The sequence below is a fragment of the Melospiza melodia genome, chromosome 4 (assembly GCF_035770615.1).
Source record: "Melospiza melodia melodia isolate bMelMel2 chromosome 4, bMelMel2.pri, whole genome shotgun sequence".
In the NCBI taxonomy this organism is placed as follows: Eukaryota; Metazoa; Chordata; class Aves; order Passeriformes; family Passerellidae; genus Melospiza; species Melospiza melodia.
Genome location: NC_086197.1, coordinates 64,998,819 through 65,019,257, shown reverse-complemented (window position 1 = coordinate 65,019,257; position 20,439 = coordinate 64,998,819). Strand labels below are relative to the sequence as shown.

The 20,439-nt window shown below is 49.5% G+C and overlaps 2 protein-coding genes across 3 annotated transcripts; both read left to right on the top strand.

Annotated features, from left to right (window-relative positions):
• The first annotated feature begins 6,684 nt into the window (after nt 1-6,684).
• MYF6 (myogenic factor 6) lies at nt 6,685-8,497 on the top strand. Its single transcript, XM_063155918.1, has 3 exons — nt 6,685-7,346; nt 7,613-7,703; nt 7,856-8,497. The coding sequence occupies exons 1-3, from the start codon at nt 6,831-6,833 to the stop codon at nt 7,972-7,974; spliced, it is 726 nt and encodes a 241-aa protein (XP_063011988.1). The 5' UTR covers nt 6,685-6,830; the 3' UTR covers nt 7,975-8,497.
• Nucleotides 8,498-8,815: 318 nt separating this feature from the next.
• Nucleotides 8,816-15,924, top strand: MYF5 (myogenic factor 5). Of its 2 annotated transcripts, none has more exons than XM_063154973.1 (4): nt 8,816-8,923; nt 13,966-15,011; nt 15,493-15,568; nt 15,706-15,924. In XM_063154973.1, the coding sequence occupies exons 2-4, from the start codon at nt 14,505-14,507 to the stop codon at nt 15,897-15,899; spliced, it is 777 nt and encodes a 258-aa protein (XP_063011043.1). In that variant the 5' UTR covers nt 8,816-8,923; nt 13,966-14,504; the 3' UTR covers nt 15,900-15,924. The 2 variants fall into 2 exon arrangements, with proteins under 2 accessions (XP_063011043.1, XP_063011044.1); XM_063154974.1 differs by lacking the exon at nt 8,816-8,923 and adding an exon at nt 11,685-12,582 and having other exon boundaries at nt 14,383-15,011.
• The last annotated feature ends 4,515 nt before the right edge of the window (nt 15,925-20,439 follow it).

Sequence of the window (20,439 nt, the reverse complement as noted above, 5' to 3'; positions counted from 1 at the left end):
TTTTCCTTTGTGTCACATACCCATGGAACATTCAAGAAACTAAGTTAAAATATCTAGACTCCAGTGAGCTTTAAATAACATGTTTTTTGACCCTTCAAGAATACCAAAGCAAATGAAATCTTAGCATATAAACATGCAGAAGTTTTTAAGTGAAATTATGAGGCACAAACAGAATACAGAGGCAAAGGAGTACAGTACAGGTATTTCTTGGAGTGGCAGATCACAGGTAACCAACCTTGCATATAAGCATGTACCTTAAATGTCACACAGATGAATAACTGGGTGACCTTCACAGCCCAAAACAGTTTTGCAGCTGTGCAACAAGTTTCCGTAACAACAGGATACAATATTCAAGGTCATTACTGCTATTTAATACAGTGCAAATTTCTTTCCAGATGACTTTATCTCAATAGCTTCTATTTTCCAAAAACAGCAGCTATTTTCTTTTTGAAAGCGAATCATTTGGCATAATAATTTCATGATTTTCATTTCGCATAATCATTTGGCATAATTATTTTATGGTGATTCGCTGTTTTAAACAATCCCTATGTTATTGCTAAGGAGAGACTTTCCTGCATTCATTGCCCTCAATGCATCTCCACAGCTTCCACTTCCAAGCCAGTGTCATACCAGTTTTCTATTGGTCATGTGGAGTTTATTTGCAAAAAATCCCTTGTGAGAGGCCTAGAACAGTAAGCTGCCACTTTTCCACAGTCTGAGCACCAAACTCTTTTTTTGTACACAGACAGCAGGGGTGTGATCAGCCTGTGCTGGCTGCAGAGACTTGCTCTTCACATTCCTTTTTCTTCCTTTCACTTGCAGAGTTATGGTTTGACTATTGCCCTTTGGACTGAGATTAGGCTTAGATGTCACAGTCATCATGTTCAGGAACAACATGGTGTGAAAATGCATTTTACGCTTCCAACAGTCTGTAGTGTAAACAGACAAATCAGCATTCACTGTAAAAATAGCCTTTTGCCTAACTACAAAAAACATGACAACAACAAGTGATTGCACAACGTGATGTGTCTTTTACTCATGCCACATTTCATGCTCCCCGTGTTTTGCCTAATCACAAGTAGAAGACATCTGCCATTATTACTCCCTTTCTCCCTGCAAGAAATCCCTGCTTGTGGATAGAACCATGGAAAATGCTTGTCCCAGCCAGCAACAACGCAATGGGCCTCCAGTTTCTGATAGGCACTCCCTCCTCCCAGGAAAACGTCTTGTAGTAAAATAAATGTGTTTGTGCAGTGGTGACTATTTGTCACTGCAGCCCCTGACACAGGCATTAAAGCATCTGCCATTTAGAACTGTGTCTCATAACTGGCCAACATGAGAGCTGCAATGAAACCCTATCTCACCATATTGAACTGGAGAAGTCTGTTTAGTTAGCAAGGTTGCACCTCTCAGATACTAACAGGACCGTAAGTGATATGAACACTAAAGTCCATATCCAATCAAAGGCAAACAGCAATAATTTGGAACAGCTATACAGTCAAGACCTCTGCAAATAAGAATTTTTAAATCTTCCCCTGCAAAGATTGTAAATTTCTACATAGTTGTCTTTTCCAGGTCTCTGCCTTTCTGGCTCCCCAGCTCCAGAGCGCATATTACACTGTTCACTACCCTATTTGCAAAACTTACATTCGAGGGATGGTTGCTGCCATGTGCTTTTAAATTAAAGTGTCACATACTTATATATGAGCACTGGTATGTACAGTACACACACTTCCTCTGGTCAGTTCCTAAATCTCCAGTGAGAATGCATGTGACATTGTGGATATGCAAATAATATCAAACCCTTGGACAAACAGAATTTGAATAGGGTCAAGTGAACAAAAAAATCTAGGTAAACAAAAGTCAGGTAAGTCTAAATTCATATATAAATTAAAATCAAGAATTAAAGCTGGGCTGCATTATTCCTACAGACCTCTGTGAAATTCATTTTAAGGCAAGAATAGATAATGAAATTCAGCTAAGAAGCGCTAATACATACTACAAGCCATGAAGCTTGATATGCTTTGTTCCAGCAGCAGGAATTATTACTACTATTATTACTTCTGGAATGTCAGAAAGGTTCTTTTTGCTTAAATTTCCCATGGGTCGTTGTCAGCATAAAAAATGCTGGTCCCTTGTAGAGCCTCCACTGCCCAAACTTTGAAGAACACATGTGGAAAAGCTATAATCTCTATTTACCAAACATTTCTGTAATATTTTTAAAATTCAGGAATAGATGCATGCTTTTTAACACACTACCAGTCTTTGGTGTGCCAACTCTCCCCTTACACATTTGTCAGCCATTTCAAACATCCTACAAAGCAGATACTTAAAATATCCTTCTGAAGGGAAGGGAGGGATGAAGTTTCTAATCCTCAATTTACAATCCTTGGCATAATATTCTATTTCAGCAGCAAATCACACTTCTCTAGCTGTTCCCTAAGAACTGTGACTACAAATGTCAGCGGATCACACAGGAGAGCCAGGTACAGATCTGTCTAACCTGGCAGTGCTGAACACCCAGCATTCCCTTAACATTTCAGGGTGCCTTCCAGCTTAGTTTCTCATGAACAGAACCCAGGTGACACACCCTTGAGAGCACCCTGTTAGGAGAATGGAAAGTGCAGTAAGTCAGGGCTAGTCAGAGATTTCCTTGTCAAAGGCATTTCTGACAAAGTGAAATGAGAATGTAAACACATCCTGGGTGAGTATCTGGGTGTACCTACCAACACTTCATGAGAAATGACAATTAACCCTGTTAACAGCTTAGACTGGTGTCCTGACTATGTCACTGCACAGGCTGCAAGTGACAACAAAACATGGGCAGTAACACATATTTGTAGACACACCACCTACCCTTACCTGAACAACCTACCAGACTGGTGAGAAAGCCTGTGTGAACTGGAATTGACAGAGAACGCAAAAAGAGCAGTAGTCTAGAGTTTTCAGTAGCAAAGAGGTTTTCAGTACTCTAAGTGGTTGTCTGGAGACAGTAAAGAGGAGAGCATTTTTTTTTTTTCCTGTTGAGAAATTAGATGAGAAATGCTACAGTTTTAAAAGGTGTTATTTTTCCTGTGGGGAAAAGAAAAAAATGTTGGAAATAGCAATCAGTAGAAGATATAAAGTCAAATGTTAGAAGGGCTTCAAAAACACATTTAGAAGAATATAAACTGCTTGAAAAGGCAAAGGCAGAAAAACAACATCTTGTATTAACAATAAAATACTGAAAGTTTCTGCTAAGAAGGATGCTGCTGAGCACGAGTGTAAAAGGAAGGAGTGTGAATAGAAAGATTTCCATTTCCAAAGTGCAGGAAAATTCTGAGAGGCCCAGTATGCCCACAGCTGGACCTACACTGGTAACCTGCACTACAAGAAGCAATTTAAGAATCATTACCCTGGTAGCCAAAGTATCTAGCCATCTCTCAAACCAAGTATTTGAGGTATGAGTAGAACAGGGCTATAACCAGGCCTGAAAATTCCACCTTCACCCAGGTGCCCTATCACAGTGACACACAGCAATGGATAGGACGGATCCTCACTGATTACCAATGCCACTGCAATGAGGTGTTAAAGAGATCAAAGATTTAAAACACACTGTGCCTGTGCCTGGAAGAATCTTGAGATCAGTGAAGGAGAAAAAGGAGATATTTGGAATGGTATAAAGTGTTAAGTGAGTCCTAGCTGACAAAATACTTCTTAATAGTTCTGGACTAAATTTCTGCTTAAAACTTAAGGTGTAACAAGTGACCAGGGCAGTTACAGACTTATTAATCAACCACAATTATCCATAAAAATTGTAAGTGGCAAAGTGAATTTGGAGGGATCTAATTCCTGGAGGCCAGCTGTGACTTAAAATGCAGTGCATCTGTCTTGTGTTTGGTCATCCTGATCACTCATTGAATTTACAACTCACTGACTTTCTGAAATATTTCTTTGGCAAAGATAACAGACCTTGTAGACCAAATACAACACACCAGAGTTTTACTTGTATAAATAGCCTGAAAGTGTATTTCCAGTAGAGCTACCATGCACAGAGGCATGAACAATTGAATAAAGAACTGGCTTCAGAGTAAGTTTTTTCTGTGAGGTTCTACCAAGGCAACTGAAATGACAAGCACTCTTCATTAGTGATCCTCCTTTCAATTCTATGTCCAGTTGTTCTTATTCACATGCTTTTATTTCCTCTTATGTCTTTGTGCTTATATCTAACATGATAAGGAATAAAAAGCATGAAGAGAAAAAAAGCCCATACCAACTTTGAATCCTCCACTTCATTCAGTTTTGTAATGGAGAACATCTCTGAGGATATTTTATTCATATGTGCTAGGGCTGTTTGCTGGCTGGGTTACATAAACCAAGGAGCTGCAGTGGGAGATGCAGCAAAATTTAAGTTTCCTATATGATGGGGAATCTGACCATTTTCATTCAAATAAAAATTTATTTACAGTTGTTAGGAGTTTTTCTCCTATCAGTTATTCCTACAAATGACTAATTATGTTGAGCCCACATCACTGTGAGGAACTGGATCTGTTTACTCTGTCACTAAGTGCTGGGAAGAAAGAACATATTTTGTTTCCTGTTTAAAAAAAAAGAAATCTGTTGAAAGCAGCAGGAGCATCTGGCTCCTAAACTTACAGTTTCCCAACTTGCTGAGTTCACCTAAAGCTCTTGAAAGGACAGCAACAATTTGGTAATTATCTTTCTCCTTTAAACTAAATTTTCATTTGTGCACCTTACCAGTAGACTGATCTTGTCTGTCTTGTTCCAAACATTCCCAGGGTAGTATTGAAGAAACAAAAGATTAAAAGGAAAAAAATGAGTGTAGTAAATGTGAAAAAAAAAAAAAAATTGAACAATGCACTTTTGGTTTGTGGAGTTTGGGGTTTTTTGGGTTTTTTTTTGGGGGGGGGGTGGTTGTGTTTGGTTGGTTGGTTTTTGGTTTTGCTGCTTTGGGTTTTTTTATTATTACTACTATTAATGCTATGGGACAAAGACCCCTGTAATACCTGAAAGCACGTAAAGGAGCAGCTTTTCCATGGATAGTCAGCAAATTAAATCAGAGACAGACACAATGGATGGGTAAAGGTCAACATTACATCCCTCTTTAAAGGTGGAAAATTAAATCACAGGAAAAGTAAGTGACTGGTCAAAGGTCAAACAGAAAGCAAGTTGCAGAACATGGAAACGGAGAAACAGTTTCTTATATTCAGTGCCAGACTGCCTTTTCTTTAATCTGAAGAGGGAAAAAAACCTCAGTGGTGGAATAGTATCAAAATTAGTTTTGCTGAGAACGGTGTGAATTTCTCTGTCTCATCCAAAACTGGATATTGTTCTGCCTCATTAAAGAAGAAATGAGATCCACTCCAACAACACTGATGTGGTGAAAACAAAACCACAACTACTCTTACTATTGAAGATTTTTGGACTCCAAAAAAATTGGTTTGCTGTTCTGGAGAAACAGTTGAGTCAATGATTAATTTAATTGTAGCTTTAGAAAAATAAACAATACCACCACACTTGCCTTCAGAAAGCTGAAGTTTGGAGCTACATTTGAGAGCTATGGGAGCATTGCAGGTGCTTCATCTTCACATACTATCGTTTCTATAAAAAGCTTACACATGTGTATATACACACACAGAGGAATATACTTAGTTATCCACATAAATGTGCATGTGTATGGGCATATAGATACAGGCACATATGCATATGCACCTATGTCTATTTATGTAAACATAAAGACATTACATGGTATTTAAAGAACACAAGGCAGTGCAGGAAAAGAGGCAAAGGGGTCATTTTCCCAATCCTCTTTCTTTATGAGAGACAGCTCCAGACATGATGTGACATTACAGTATAAGCTAACAGAGAGTGGTCACAAGCTCCATTTCTGTCTCTGTGTCTGGGAAGCTCTCTATACCCTGCCAGCCCCAAGGGATTAAACTTCAATTACACCATATGCCTGGGCTTTGCTTGCCCTGAGCAGCGTCAAGGACAAGGGCTGTGCAGCGAGCCCCATCCCACTGTGACCCAGTCACCTGGAATCACTCCTGTCACCTCATGGGCAACGTGGGAAAGTTCACAGCGACAGGCTAAGCCGAGGGGCACTATCTGTGGGTGCCGCATCATCGCAGCGCAGCTCTGCCTTGGCAACCTTCCCCGTGTGTGCAGAGGAGCAGCGAGCTTGGCTCCCAACCTTGGGCTGGCCCGGGTGCCTTGGGTCCCAGGAATGGCACGCAGGGGGAAGGTGGCGGGGGGTGGAAATAGCAGGGGCTTCTACTGAAAATATTAACCCGTCTATTTGGAAAGCGATGGCTGCCTTTGGAACCTCTCCTGATCCCTGTGTGCTCGGCCCCGGGCCGGGAGCGTGCGCCGGGGCTGTCCGGGAGCGGGGGGCTGGGGAAGGGCTGCCCTGCCTTTGTCCCGCAGCCGGGCCCCGGGGCCGGGCACGCTGCTCCCGAGCGCACGGCACTTCGGGGCAGCGCGCACAGCTGGGCTGCACTTTTTTCCGCTTGTTTTTGGGGTTGTTTTGGTTTGGTTTTTCTTTGTTTGTTTGTTTTAATTTTTTTTCTAATTTGTCTCCCACCTCTCGTGTCCCCCCTCCCCCATCTAAATAGGAGATGTTCTCAGGACAGCGCCCAGGAGACTGACTGGAATCAGTTTTGGAGGGTGATACACCGCGACAGCTAAAAGTTGGATAGGGTTTCAGCAGCTCCTATATAAAGCAGGGGGGACTTATGTCACTGCACTAATTAAATTCCATCTGGGTTGTTCCTCGGGGTGTTTTTGAGATTGCCACCCAACTCAAGCAGGCAGAGAGGCCCAGGGACAGCATGATGGACCTTTTTGAAACTGGCTCCTATTTCTTCTACTTGGATGGGGAGAATGGAACCCTGCAACAGCTGGAGATGGCTGAGGGATCCCCGCTGTACCCAGGCAGCGATGGCACCTTGTCTCCATGTCAGGACCAAATGCAGCCGGAGGCCGGCAGTGACAGCAGCGGAGAGGAGCATGTGCTGGCACCCCCGGGACTACAACCCCCTCACTTCCCCGGCCAGTGTTTGATCTGGGCTTGTAAAACTTGCAAGAGAAAGTCGGCCCCCACGGACAGACGGAAAGCAGCCACGCTGCGGGAGAGGAGAAGGCTGAAGAAGATCAACGAAGCCTTCGAGGCTCTGAAAAGGCGGACTGTGGCCAACCCCAACCAGAGGCTGCCCAAGGTGGAGATACTGAGGAGCGCCATCAGCTACATCGAGAGGCTGCAGGACCTCTTGCACAGGCTGGATCAGCAGGAGAAAATGCAGGAGATCGGGGGGGACCCCTTCAGCTTCAGCCCCAAGCAGGGAAATGTAAGCACGGCCGCTCGGCCCCTGCGCCGCCACGGCAGCGCCGCCGCGCCCGTCCCCTCCCTCCTCCTCCTCCTCCTCCTCCTCCTCCTCCTCCTCGGCAGGGCCGCCGCGGGTCGGCAGGGCAGGCGGGCGCTCCCCGGGGAACCGGCCAGCCCTCGGGGCTGCGGAGCTCCGCCGGCCCGGGCAGCCGCGGCCGCCCCACTAACACCGTCCTCTCCTCTCCTCTCCTCTCCCCGCGCCTCCCCGCTCCCGCCTGTGTGCCGCAGATCCCCAGCTCGGACTTCCTGAGCACCTGCAGCTCCGACTGGCAAAGCGTTTCCGACCATTCCCGAGCCCTAGGAGTCAGCCCCAAAGAAGGTAACTCGCCCCCGGGCCCGATTCCCGACCCCCGACGGCCGCGATCCCGGCGGAGCCGCCGCCCCGCTCCCGCCTGTGCCCGGGCTCTGGGCAGCCCCGGCGAGGAGCAGCGCTCCGCTCTGCTCTTTAATGCCTTCTCTCTCGTTGAGCAGGAGTCTCCGCTGTCGAGTCGTCGGCCTCCAGCAGCCTTCGCTGCCTCTCCTCAATAGTGGACAGTATTTCTTCCGACGATCCCAAACTGCCCAACGCGGAGGAAGCGGTGGAGAAATAAACCGGGTTTTGTGGTAGTATATTTAACGGAGATGGAGCCTCCGTCCTCTCTCCTCTAAACTAAGTAACGAAGCAAATTCACACAGTGGAAAGCCCAAGCAGGGCCCTTTTTAAAACCGAATCAAGGTACACCTACCCCAAAGAAAATGGCTCCCACCACTGACTCGAGCCAGACAGACTTCTCTCTTGCCTTTTTTTTTTAACCCGAGTTTTGTTTTCTTTAACTTGTGTTGCATAAACCACCCTCCTTTTTTATTTTTATTTTTTAAGATACTTACCTGTGTACCGGTGATCCGCTTTGTCTGAGACTCACCGGGAAGTTCATTCCTGTCTGAGTGAACCTCTTGGTTGCATTGCGTGTGAGTCATATTTAAAGAGTCCCCTCCTCATTCGTTCCTGTAAATAATTTCAGTACTGTCTTTTCTTTTATAAACATAACATATATATTTAAATGGTGGAATGTGATATTGTATATAAGAACAGATGGATTTCTTGGATTGTAAAATAAAGCTCTTTGTGTTACAGTGTTTTCTTCCCGTCCTCTTAATTTCATAAAATAACCCGATCCCGGAGTTCAAACCTGCCACTGACCTCAGTGAATGAAGGTCGGAAGAGTCAGAGCCGTGCAGCAGAAGCACGACCCGTGCGACTGAAGGCAGGACACGGGACAGATTTTTCTTTCGTTTACCCCTCCAAGGTTTCCCCTTTAGGGCCGCAGCCGCGGTGTGAATCACCAGGGTGTGAATCCCCCGTGTCTCCGTGGATCCCGGGGACGCCGGGCGGGCACGGGTGGGTGCCGGACAGGACCCGCCGCCCCTCCGGCCGCCCGCAGCCCCGTTCCTGCATGTCCCGCTGGAAAGCGATATTTCTCCCCTAAAATGCCCGACAGTGCCGCTCGAGGACCTTTGCCAGGCAAAGATGCTTCGCTGGCCCTGCGCTGCACATGAAAGGTGAGGTTCGAAAAGGGGCATGAAAGAAGATAACCCCGCCCGTCGTCCTCCCCACTCATCCCCCCGACCTCCTGCCCCGGTCTTGGAGCTGGGAGAGGCTCAGTGCGTCTCACCTTCTCCTCTCGGCACCGAGGGCTTGAACGCAGGGCTTCTCTGCGCCAAAACTGACGGGCCTGCTGCACTAATGGGGCAGCAACTGGCTGTGACAGAAGCCCGCTCCCTCTGGGGCTGGAGGGAGCCGTAGTTTCTTCCCAGGAAAGGTAACTCCCCCTTGACTTCCTTGAGCCTGAGGGAGAAGGGAATGGGGTCCTTCAGGGAGGAAAGAGTTAAGCGACCGAAAGGGTTTGGGGGTGGGGGGTAACAGCATATGAAGCCTTTCACTCGGTGATGTAAAAAACCACAGCCTCTCTGAGGATGGTGAAACGGAGCTGCTCACAGTCAGAGCGTTACGGTTTGTAAAAGGCTGTACCCCCGGGAAGGGGCGACCACCAGGGATCGGCGCAGTCTGCCCTGGCACACACACAGGGCCCGCCGGACAGCCTGCACGAGTAAACAGGACACTGCAACTCTACCGCGCGCGGTCTCCTCGCCAACTTTAGCCCTTGATTTATTCTTTGTTTCTGTTTTTTGAAAGGTCACAGTCGCGTTTCGGGAAGATCTCCCCCTTCCTGGCCGTCTGGGGCACGGGTACATCGGTCTGAAGGGGAAGCTCTGGGTAGAGCCTGCCCGAGAGCTGGCACTCCAATCCACCGTGCCTTCCTACCGCCCTGTCTGCGCCGCCGTGGCCAGCCGGGTCCTTAAACCAGTCCTGTACTACCTCCAATTGCTCTCTAACGAGATACTCCCTTACAAAGACTAATTGCGGCGGGACAGGACAGTGTGGTGGGCGCAGTGATGCAACACTTTCCCCATGTTTTTTCCTCCTCTCAAATTAAACCCCGTTGCCTCGGGGAACCCTCGGGCTCTTCAGAAAGCGGCGCGTCGGGGAGCGCTGGGCCCTGCGCGCCACCTCAGCGACCTGGCACGGGAAGGATAGCTGCAGCTCGCTTCTGTGGCCAAGGCACTTGCCCAGTAAGAGAGTATTTCAGATCGGGCTAGCAGCTCGTCGACTTCCCTCCTAATTTGTCTCAACGCCGCCGAGTCCGCGGGAAGGGCTACACACGGTTCACACGGCGATCCGAGCCCGGGGGACCCGCTGCCCGCATCAGGGCAGGAGCCGTGCTGGGCCCCCCCTCAAGGCACAGACACCCCGGGGCACCCACTGCCAGCTTCACCCGCGGCCGGGCAATCACCCCAACAAGCCGCCCGTCCGCCCGGCAGGACCCCCGCGGCAGAGGCTCCCCCAGCAGCAGGGTAACTTGAGCGATTGTTTGGAGTAAGTTTGCCTAAAGGAGAGTTTTTTCATTAAATAAAAAAATACCTCCCGAAGAGACTCTCCGTGACCCCCGCGGCTGCAGCTGACATGCCGGGCTTCCCAGTGAAGGTCGTCAGTGTGTTTGCAATTAAAATGTTTGTGTTAGATATTAATAACGATAATCTTTACTTAAGTCCCCAGCCAAAGCAAACAGGGCCCTGGAATCACAAAATCAAAGGGCAATAACTGGGTAAAGACAAGAGGTTTGTGATTTAATGAAGTCTTTTTCCGGAGGGACCACGCACAAAGTCATCGCAGTTTTTGCGCAAATGAAAGTGCCCCTGCCGCTCCCTCCTCCCCTCTGCGGGCTGGAAATCCCATGTTCAACACAGCCTCCCTCGCCTGTACCTGCTCCGCTCCCTGGGAAGCAAACACCTGCTCGCTCCCTCAGGAGAGCCGGGATGCGGGGCTCCGCCGGCCCGCGGTGCGGGGTGCCCGGCCTGAGGTGCCTGCGGGGCCGGGAGCGGTGGGAGGAAGGCGGGGGAAGGGAGAATGGGGTGCCTGTCTGCAGGGCTGCCCTGTTGACACCCGCTTTCCTCTGAAGTGACGCGACCCAGGGTTTAAAGCCTTGTTTTGAGGTTTTTGGTTTTGTGTTTTAGCTGGGGTTATTTTTTTGTTGTTGTTGTTGTTGTTTCGTTGGAGTTTTTAGGCTGGTTGGTTTTGGCTTTTATATTGTGCATCTTTATTTTCCTCGGTGAAACCGCCCGCAATCCAGGGAGGGAAGCGGACAGCCAGCAGCAGACTTAACTATTCTCTTAACTCAGAGTCAAGGCAGTCAAGCGGCGACATAGCAACTATTTCCACGGCAAAATTCCTGCGTGGACCACTGCTGCTTTGTGGACCCCGCACGACTTTTCCGCAGTTTCCATCTTTCTGTGGAGAATGAGCTGGGGGTGGGCGTAGGGGGCAGGGAGGGAGGAGGCTGAATAATTGAGCCATGTGCTCGCTGGGACGCCCCTCCGATAGCAGGAACTAGCAACTTTTCCCAGTCTCAAGGCTGCTAAAACCCCCTCGTGTCCCTTTGATCTCTCCTGGGAGTCCCGGGGAGCCATCAGAGGCCAATGCCTTCTTCAGCTGTCCTCTATACAACTCCCTCTGGCAGGTACTAATGTGTTTACTTAGGTGCGCACGGTTCCCAGCGCTGGGGGGAACCAAACGTTTCTCACACGGCTGGAAGCGCCCGGCCCCGCCAGCCCGACTGGGAAACGATTTTGTGGTGGGGGCACGGCGGAGGAGATGCCCGTGCCCACTCGGTGCCGCTGCCGGCGGGAGCCGGGCGGAGCTGCTCGGCACCGTGAGGTTACGCGCTCTCCTCACCGCCCTGCGGGCCCGCGGGTGCGCTCCGGGCAGCTCCCAGTGCCGGGGCTGGGGGTGCGCCCGGCGGGACCGCAAACACCTCTCACCCCCTCAGTCCCCTGACTCATGGCTTCGGTAGGATTTTCTGCTCTTAAATAGAAAGGTGTGGGACTTGGGAAAAGATGGAACGCTTTGCAGAAGGTGCCCACATTGGATGGAATCCCTCCAGGAATTGGTGCGGCACGGCGATTCCTGAGGAGTGGGGACGGCTGGGGTGAGGAACACCATTTAAAGGGATCCTGACACGTTCACCACTTTCTCTCTACCAGCCCATAGGAGCAGACAGTGTCTGATGCTAAGGCTGCTCCCGCTTTCCAGACTTGAGCCTCCTGAAATGCAGCACCATCCTCCCCCTTCCCCCAGCCCGCCCTTCGCCAGCAGCCTCATTAGCCGGCCTTGCAGTGCGTGTTTTCTCCCCCCTTTCTTTAGTTCCACTCGCCTACTGCATTTTTGCAAATTTGTTTCGAGATCACTTTACCAGAGGAGCCGGGGGCTCCTTAAGGGATACTAATTACTGATTTTTTTTTCTTCCTGAGTGACAGGCCCTTCCATGGTTTCTTCTATTTCCCCAAAAATATTCAAGGAAAAAGGCATGATATTTTTTTTCCCATCTCTTCAAATACTTTTGGGGAAAAGCACGTTTCTTAACAGCCCAGCTCCTCTGAGTTAAGAGTCAAATCTGCGAGCTAAAGCTGCCCATGCCAGGAGAGCGGGATTGAGGGGCTTGGCGTTGTGCACCGGGAGATCTACAGTGCATGCTTGGAGAGAACCCAAGCATGCACCAACCCAGAAAGGTGATCGGAACTGCAACCGGCACTTTAAAGATCAAGTTTATTTGTGCACGAAGCATAAATATGTAAACAGCTCTATTTTAGCCAGCGCGAACGCGGTAAATGAAATTGTGTGTGTGTGTTTGTCTATGTCTGTGTGTGTGCACGCCACAGCCCAGTGAAGAGTTCAAGTTACTGCTGAGCAGAACCCCTCCTGACTGGTGCTGTCTTAGGAAAACAGTAGGGAACTGTCCTGTTTCAGATGTGGGCCAACAAAACAGCAACCTGCACCTCAGAGAGGCAGAAGCCTGAAATTCTGAGATTTCCCATTCTGTAACTTTACTCTTTTATCATCTCCCTGTTTTTCATACCGTATTCATTTCAAAGGGGCTCCCCGTGTTTATGGCCCCAAGTAAACCAAAGCAGTCCAGATGTAGCCTTCCCCAGCTTTTAGATAATTTTGCAGCCTTTCATAGGAAGAAGAGTGTGTGCATGATTGCTTTTTAGGAAAAAAATTTAGCCTAAGAGTGGCAGTCTGCCTTTGGGGCTTCGGGGATGGTGGTAGCGGGGAAACAAGGATGGGTTCCCTGCAGCCCCAGCACAGGCCGCGCTGCTGGCCTTTCCCCGCCTTGCCCGTGCGGACCGGAGAGCTTCCCGGCCGTGTGCGCTGCCACAGGGCATCTCTCTCAGGAGATGCTTCCCTACCGGCCTTGCTCACTTGGAGACAGGCGGCTCGCCGTGCCACCGCATCACCCCTTCCTGAAGAGAGGCTAACTGAAGGCGCCTTTTTCCTGGGCGCAAAAGCCACCTCCATCGCGTTTGAACCGCTGTTGGGTCATTTGCTCTCCGTCTGACTTAGCCTAGGTCACATAATTTTATTCCCAGGTAGGGAAGGTTTCCTTTGCCTTCTCATAATATTTTCCTCAGCTACAAAAGCCACCTGGACGAAACCAAAGGATTCCAGCGCGTTAGCAAATGCCTGTTAAATGGCTTCATTACCACTCTAATGACCCTTGCACCGCTCCGCTCGGCTACTGCTGCGGCTGGGGCTCCGCAAGGCTTTTGTCCCCTTGTGTAAAGTTACTTAGGGATTGCGGGGGTTAGAAATTTTACACTTCCAGGAGGGGTTTGTTGCACTGGCAGCTGGGACGCATCTGTAACGGTACAAGTTTGCCTGAAAGCAGAAAATTAGCAAGCCCAAGGCACTGCTTGATTGTTGTGTCCCTAGCAGCTCCGGGTCACAAGAGAAGGAGAAAGAATGGGAAGGGATTTGTATCGGAGCAAACACACTTTTCTTTCGTGAGTACCTTCCCTTGTGATCCGATCCGGCAGCACTAAAATCTGGTTTCCCTTCTCCTCGTCTCTCCTGGCCACAAGTAGCTGTGCATTGCTGTCCCTCAATTTGCAAATTTGAGCGGTTGGTGGCACAACTTTAATTATTGGATAAAGAGCTCCTCGAGATAAAGAAACACAGGTCTAAGAAAAAGGTTATAATTTTTCAGGTTAGACCTGGATCACGGGATGTGGGAAATAAAAATGTGCAAGTGGACAGTATAGGTGTCCCTCCCAAGGAAACGTGTGATGGGAAACGGGAGATGTGCACACCGAGACGAGAGAGGGGTCTGTAGGAGCCACTGACAAGTGGTTCGTGCGCGTCCACTGCCCCTCTGTCTCTTTCCATACCAAACTGCAAATTCACAGACTTGGTTGGAAATTCGGAGATGTCGCAATCAGTTCTTGGGAGGTCGTTCATTAGAAAAGTGCCCATCTCTCGGCGCTCCAAAGGAGCGGTGCGGAGCAAATTGTCTCCTGGGGACTGGAGGGGGCTTGCCCAGACAGCTCCCGGCAGGGGCTGTGGTGGGATATGCTAATAAAGACTGGCCTCTGCGGACCAGCCTCCCTTTCCATGTATATATAAGGGCCCCCCGCATCAGCCGAAGGACACTTGGTCTCGGGTCCCTAATTACGGAGGAAATTGCCCCAGCGCGCTGCGGAGCGCCTCGCCGAGAGCCGGTCCCGTACTGACGCCTCCGCAGCAGGGATGGAGGTGATGGACAGCTGCAAGTTCTCCCCGTCCGAGCTCTTCTATGACAGCTCCTGCCTCTCCTCCCCGGAGGGCGAGTTCCCCGAGGATTTTGAGCCCAGGGATCTGCCTCCTTTCAGCGCCCACGAGCCCCCCGAGCCCGCCTGCTCCGAGGAAGAGGAGCATGTCCGAGCTCCCACTGGCCACCACCAAGCTGGTCACTGCCTCATGTGGGCTTGCAAAGCCTGCAAAAGAAAATCCACCACAATGGACCGAAGGAAGGCAGCCACCATGAGGGAGAGGAGGAGGCTGAAGAAAGTGAACCAGGCTTTTGAGACCCTGAAGAGATGCACCACTGCCAACCCCAACCAAAGACTCCCCAAAGTAGAGATCCTGCGAAACGCCATCAGATACATCGAGAGCCTCCAGGAGCTCTTGCGGGAACAGGTAGAAAACTACTATCACCTGCCGGGACAGAGTTGCTCCGAACCGACCAGCCCCGCTTCCAGCTGCTCCGACGGGATGGTAAGACAGAGGCAGGAGCCATGGGGTGTGGGGACCCCAGGATGGCCCGCGGGCAGGTCACCCTCGGCCCAACGCCGTGGGACCAGTCCCATGGGTGTGGGACGGGCCGAACGCACCCGGACATCAGGAAAAGGCGGGCGGTTTGCCCTGGAACAGGCCCCTTCCCAGGTTTTCCGCCGGGCACGCAGCTGGGCTCTCCGGGGATGCATAGGGGGAGGTAGCGCTGTCTGAGGGCTGTCCCCCCTGTCCTGCAAGGCCCCGGCCCCCGGCGTCCCCTCTGCTGTCCCTTAGCGCGGCCCTAGCGGGGTAAGGCTGGGGGAGATGGGGAAGGCGCTGCCCAGGGCCAGTGGGAGCCTGGCTGGGGGCGGCTGCTTCGCTCCCTCCCCGCCGGCCTTTATGGCCCTTTCCCGTCTCGGGGAGCGTCCCGCTGGCCCCTGGGCGGGGGCGGCAGGGCCGGCACTCGCCCCTCGCTGTCTTGCAGGCCGACTGTGGCAGCCCCGTTTGGTCGGCGAGAGGCAGCGGCTTCGACGCCGTCTACTGCGCCGAGATGGCTCACGGTAAGGGCGACTCGAGCGGCGCGGCCTGCGGGTGGAGGCGGGGCGCGGGCCCCCCGCGCTGCCCGAGGCGCTGGGGGGAGGCAGCGCGGCGCCCCGCGGTAACGCGCTGCCCTGTCCCGGCCCTCCCCTCGGCCCAGGCTACGCCGCCGATCAGAGCAGCGCCCTGTCCAGCCTGGACTGCCTCTCCAGCATCGTGGACCGTCTCTCCCCGGCGGAGGAGCCAGGGCTGTCCCTCCGCGACGCCGACTCCCTCTCGCCCAGCGCCAGCATCGACTCGGGGCCGGAGACGCCCGGGACGCCGCTGCCCCGACGGACCTACCAGGCGCTATGAGGGGCCCGAGGGCCGGCACCCCGCGCCTGCCGCCAGGGCCGCCTCCTGCTAACGCTTCTCGGGCGAGAGGGGCGGCCCCGCAGCCCCTTGGGCCGCCGCTTCCCTCTGGGGCTGCGGGCAAAGCGCCGTGCCCGCCCCCGGCCAGGGATTGCCCGCACCCCGGCAGGGCGAGCGGGCCCCGGGGCTCGGGACAAGCGCGCTGCCCTGGAATCATCGCTGCAAATAAAACGTGCTGTGAGAGAGCTGTCTGGCCGGCTGGTTCTTTAAGTGCTTTCCCTGGCATGGGGGAGGGCAGCGAGGCTCGGCTGCGGGGCGCCCGCTAGCATCCATGCTGAGCCCCCACCCAAGCTCGGGCTCCTGCCCGCGGGACACCCCCTCTCACCGCCCCCACCACGGCGGTCCCCAGCCGGGACGTGCGGTGTCCTGCCGGGCTGGGCCCTGGGACCTCGTCTCTCCTTCCACCAGTGCGTACTATTCTGAGATCACTCATGGAGCAACAAAAACGTGGACGTTTAAATTCTCACACTATATCCTGTTCTGGGCAGAGTTTCCTTTATTTTCTGCAAAGTAAAATTACTATTTCACAGTCATATATTTCTATCCTCTCCTTCCTGCCTTCCCTTCCCATCCACCTCTGCAAAGCTCAAGTTTCGTTCACTAGGTATGAAGATGGACTGTGTATTCCAGAATATGATCTGAAAACTGTGTGGTGACTCTGCTCCTAAAACCACTGTATGATCTAGCTCTGATGCTGTGCTGGGGAATTTTACTTGTTGCTCTGGCAGAGACAAATTTAGTAAAGTTAGTAAGAACAAACCACATATATCTCTTTCATAAGACACAAGATACATTTCTCAATATTCAGAAAGCAATATGCATTTATTTGCTTCTAATTACTTTGGTCTTTTGGTTCAGGATGCAAATTCATTACATCACTCCAGAAATAATCAGGTCAAATCTTCATGTGTTTTCAGATTTAATACTTTTAAAAGTATTTCCTTCCAGGCACTAAATTAGGTCTACCTACCATGAAAAGTTTCCATAGTTTTGCACTCTTCTAGATATAATTCAACGCTTTCTTAGCCAACCCTCCCCACCCCCCAAAAAAAAAAAAAAAAATGAGATGGAGAGATGGGCTCTGTCAGTTCATCCAGAAATGTTTCATATGATAAGTACTCTGAGTGGGAAGGGATATATGCACCTCACTATTGTGGGATAAGGATGTATTTGCCATTTGTGTTTGTGTTGCTAGCACTCGGTGGCCAAGGGGCCTGGCAGTGGTATTTCACCTCTGATAAATCTTTCACTTGAACCCAGCCCAGCTGAGTCACGTCACCAAAAGTTATCATCTGACTGGCCTTTGGCAGCATCTCTGAACCAAAGATAAAAGAAGCCTTTGCTTAGGCTCTGTCCCTGTGGCACACTGAGGGTCTCTGTCCCCCCCACAAGGGGCCGCAGAGAAAGTGAGGTGGCACCTGCCTTCCTGAGCCTGCAGCAGGGCAGCAGCAGGTGTGTGTCTGACACAGAGCAAGGCCAGCCCACCCTTTGTGCATAGCCTCCCTCAAAATTACTTTCAGTCCTTGCCCATAGCCTCGAGGTAAGTGTTCTTTTCTTGCAGAACATTTCAGGAGGAGCCCTGACCAGAATGGGCTTTCTGTGTATACAGATATGTCTGAACTCATCAGGGACTAGAAGTGGTTTAAAACCCCTGAGTTGCAGTCATGCAGAGGTACAAACAAAGTATTTTCACACTCCTGTCACTGCAGATGCTTCAGCAGTATGCGAGGGCCTTAGCACAGACATAGTCTTGGTTCTGGAGGATCACTTCCCAAGCCTTCTGTTCACAGGAATTCTTATGCAAGACTGTGAACATCACTGGTTTTATTTCCTGGCTTCTGACACTCTGATGCAGTGTTGCAGTGTTCACTCCTCTCAATCAAAATACCATCCCAAGGATACTTCTTATGCCCAGGATTTAATAGAGTGCAGATGATTTGAAATGGTATTTTAAAGTGAGCTAAGCTAGAGAACTTTCAGCATTTCATTCTGCGCAGTGCTGACCTTGGCAAGAGATCTCGGATGAAGTATGCAGAGTAACACTAGCAAATCACATGCTGGTAATGTACACCTCTCTTTGGCTGGCAGACATTTTAGGAGTCGCAAAAAGGTCAATACTTCTGAGAAGTAGATTTTCAGAGTGTGAGGAGAAGCATTCCGTCGGGGGGATGTTTGTCCATAGGCTCCCAAGTCCTACTACAGTAGTTTACAACCTCTAGGTTTTGCTATACACACCTGGGAAACAAAAAATTCCAGGACACCTATGAAAAAACTCCCTTGAGGCGAAAAGTGCAATAATCCTTGTAAGGAGTGGAAGTGAACTCCATGAAACTGCCTTCAGTCTGTGGACTGGGGAGAACAAAGAGGCTGTTGGGAGATACACTGTTCTAGTCAGATTTTATATATTTCATAATATTAATAAGTGGAACTGAAAAGAAAGATTTGTATTCTATATGAAACATGTTCATTTAAGGAAGGCTGTACCAAGAAATAAATAAGAAGGTGATGGTCTAGAAAATCTGAGCTCCACTGATTGCTACTGATTGCTTAAGGCTCTGGGGCAGCATATAGTGGCCTCACAGGCAGGTGGCAGATGCAGGGATGCTTCATGGTGTCAGAATAATGAATATAACACAGAAGGTGTGTTACAGCAAGTTTTCTGACTACCACTCGCTGCAAGGAAGGGCATAATTCTGTACACTTTTTCGAATACAAAAATGTTGTATTTTACCTCTGAAAACCATGCATATTTGGCTTAAGTTATGACTGAGGGAGGCAGCTGAGCTTTGGTTTTTTTGTGAGTGAAGTCTCTTGTATCTTTTGTTAATAAACTAAACAGAGATCTTTAGTGAAATAAATATTTTAAATTCAGATCAAAAGGGACATTTGTACATTGCAAAACTAACATAGAAACCTGGAAAAGATATCTTAAATATAACATCAAGACAAAAATCTTGCTTTCCTAATGTTCAAATTTCTTGAGTTGCTTGTGTGGAAACCCACTCCCTTTGCCTCTAGGAAAAGATCAAACTCTTTCTTTTCCTGTGGTAAGGCTTAAAAGTGATACATTTTTAGTAATTAGTTCTTGGAGGAGGATCTTTATTTGTAGTGCTTGTCTAAATATGCCTAGGAACACCTCAAATTCATAGCTACATTTCAGTGGAAAATCAGCATCTCTTCTTCCCAGTTCACCCTGCTTATCAGCAGTCCGACTTTACCACAGCAGGCAGCTGACCTCTCCCCACCCTAAACCTCCTCCCTCATTCCCTTCTTCCCTCCTTCTTCTGCACCTTCTCCTCTGCAGAACCCTTGGCTCGCTCATCACTTCTCCCTGCTCCTCTCAGCTGGACCTTGGCGTGCTGGAGGACTCACAGCTGGCCAGCTGACTTCTGACCTTTGGCATGTTCTGCATGGGGTATCAGCCTTACAGCTGGCCACAACTGCCCTCCTGGCAACTGAAGGCCTAATGAGGTTGGCCAGCTGGAGACTGGGCTGGAGTCCTGCTGGCTGATTTGGCCCTGTGTGAGGGATTGAGGGGTTCACCCCCAAATGTGGAGGGAGTGAGCAATGTATCTGTCTGTGTGCTGCCCCAGGGCATTAGAGTCAGGCTTCTCCTACAGCCAGTTGGATTACTGGAATGACTAAAAAAAAAAAAAACAGTTAGCAAAGCTGTTTCTTTTCTTTTCTTTTCTTTTCTTTTCTTTTCTTTTCTTTTCTTTTCTTTTCTTTTCTTTTCTTTTCTTTTCTTTTCTTTTCTTTTCTTTTCTTTTCTTTTCCTTTCCTTTCCTTTCCTTTCCTTTCCTTTCCTTTCCTTTCCTTTCCTTTCCTTTCCTTTCCTTTCCTTTCCTTTCCTTTCCTTTCCTTTCCTTTCCTTTCCTTTCCTTTCCTTTCCTTTCCTTTCCTTTCCTTTCCTTTCCTTTCCTTTCCTTTCCTTTCCTTTCCTTTCCTTTCCTTTCCTTTCCTTTCTTTTTTTCTGGAGTTTGCTGTTGAGTATTAGGCTTCATTAGTGACTATTACCCTCACTGCATCTCATGGTGTTCACTCCACAGAATCCAAGAGATACACCCATGGGCTGAGGGACTTATTCCCCTTCCCAAACACAGTGGAATATATTGTCCCTTAATCTAGCAAGTGCCCCACTTTCCTATCTCCAGGAGGTTATGCATCTTGGACGCTTATAATGAAAAACATTGTACTGCTACTTTCTCAAAAGTCTCCTGCTTTCCACTCCCCTGACCAGCTGAAAGGCATCATTGATCCATGGAGTTAGTTTACTTCTTGAGCATTAGTAACCTTTATGAGCTGCCTGGCAATCTGCTGAAAAATGTTGCTGGCTATGATGCCAAATGCATTGCTCATCTGTGCTTGAAAAAAGTGATACCATGATATATGAGAGTCAGCAGGCCCAGAGAGAGATCAGAAAGGTGCTTCAGTATCTGCATTAAATCAGGTGAATTTGGGTCTGACAGTCTCTGAGAGGCCC

What these genes read in the sequence shown, in the direction of transcription:
- MYF6 (XM_063155918.1), top strand. Translation starts at nt 6,831, where the DNA reads ATGATGGACCTTTTTGAAACTGGCTCCTATTTCTTCTACTTGGATGGG. An exon ending in TCAGCCCCAAGCAGGGAAAT is followed by an intron (nt 7,347 to 7,612) that starts GTAAGCACGGCC and finishes TGTGTGCCGCAG; the next exon opens with ATCCCCAGCTCGGACTTCCT. An exon ending in AGGAGTCAGCCCCAAAGAAG is followed by an intron (nt 7,704 to 7,855) that starts GTAACTCGCCCC and finishes CTCGTTGAGCAG; the next exon opens with GAGTCTCCGCTGTCGAGTCG.
- MYF5 (XM_063154973.1), top strand. Translation starts at nt 14,505, where the DNA reads ATGGAGGTGATGGACAGCTGCAAGTTCTCCCCGTCCGAGCTCTTCTAT. An exon ending in CCAGCTGCTCCGACGGGATG is followed by an intron (nt 15,012 to 15,492) that starts GTAAGACAGAGG and finishes GCTGTCTTGCAG; the next exon opens with GCCGACTGTGGCAGCCCCGT. An exon ending in CTGCGCCGAGATGGCTCACG is followed by an intron (nt 15,569 to 15,705) that starts GTAAGGGCGACT and finishes CCCTCGGCCCAG; the next exon opens with GCTACGCCGCCGATCAGAGC.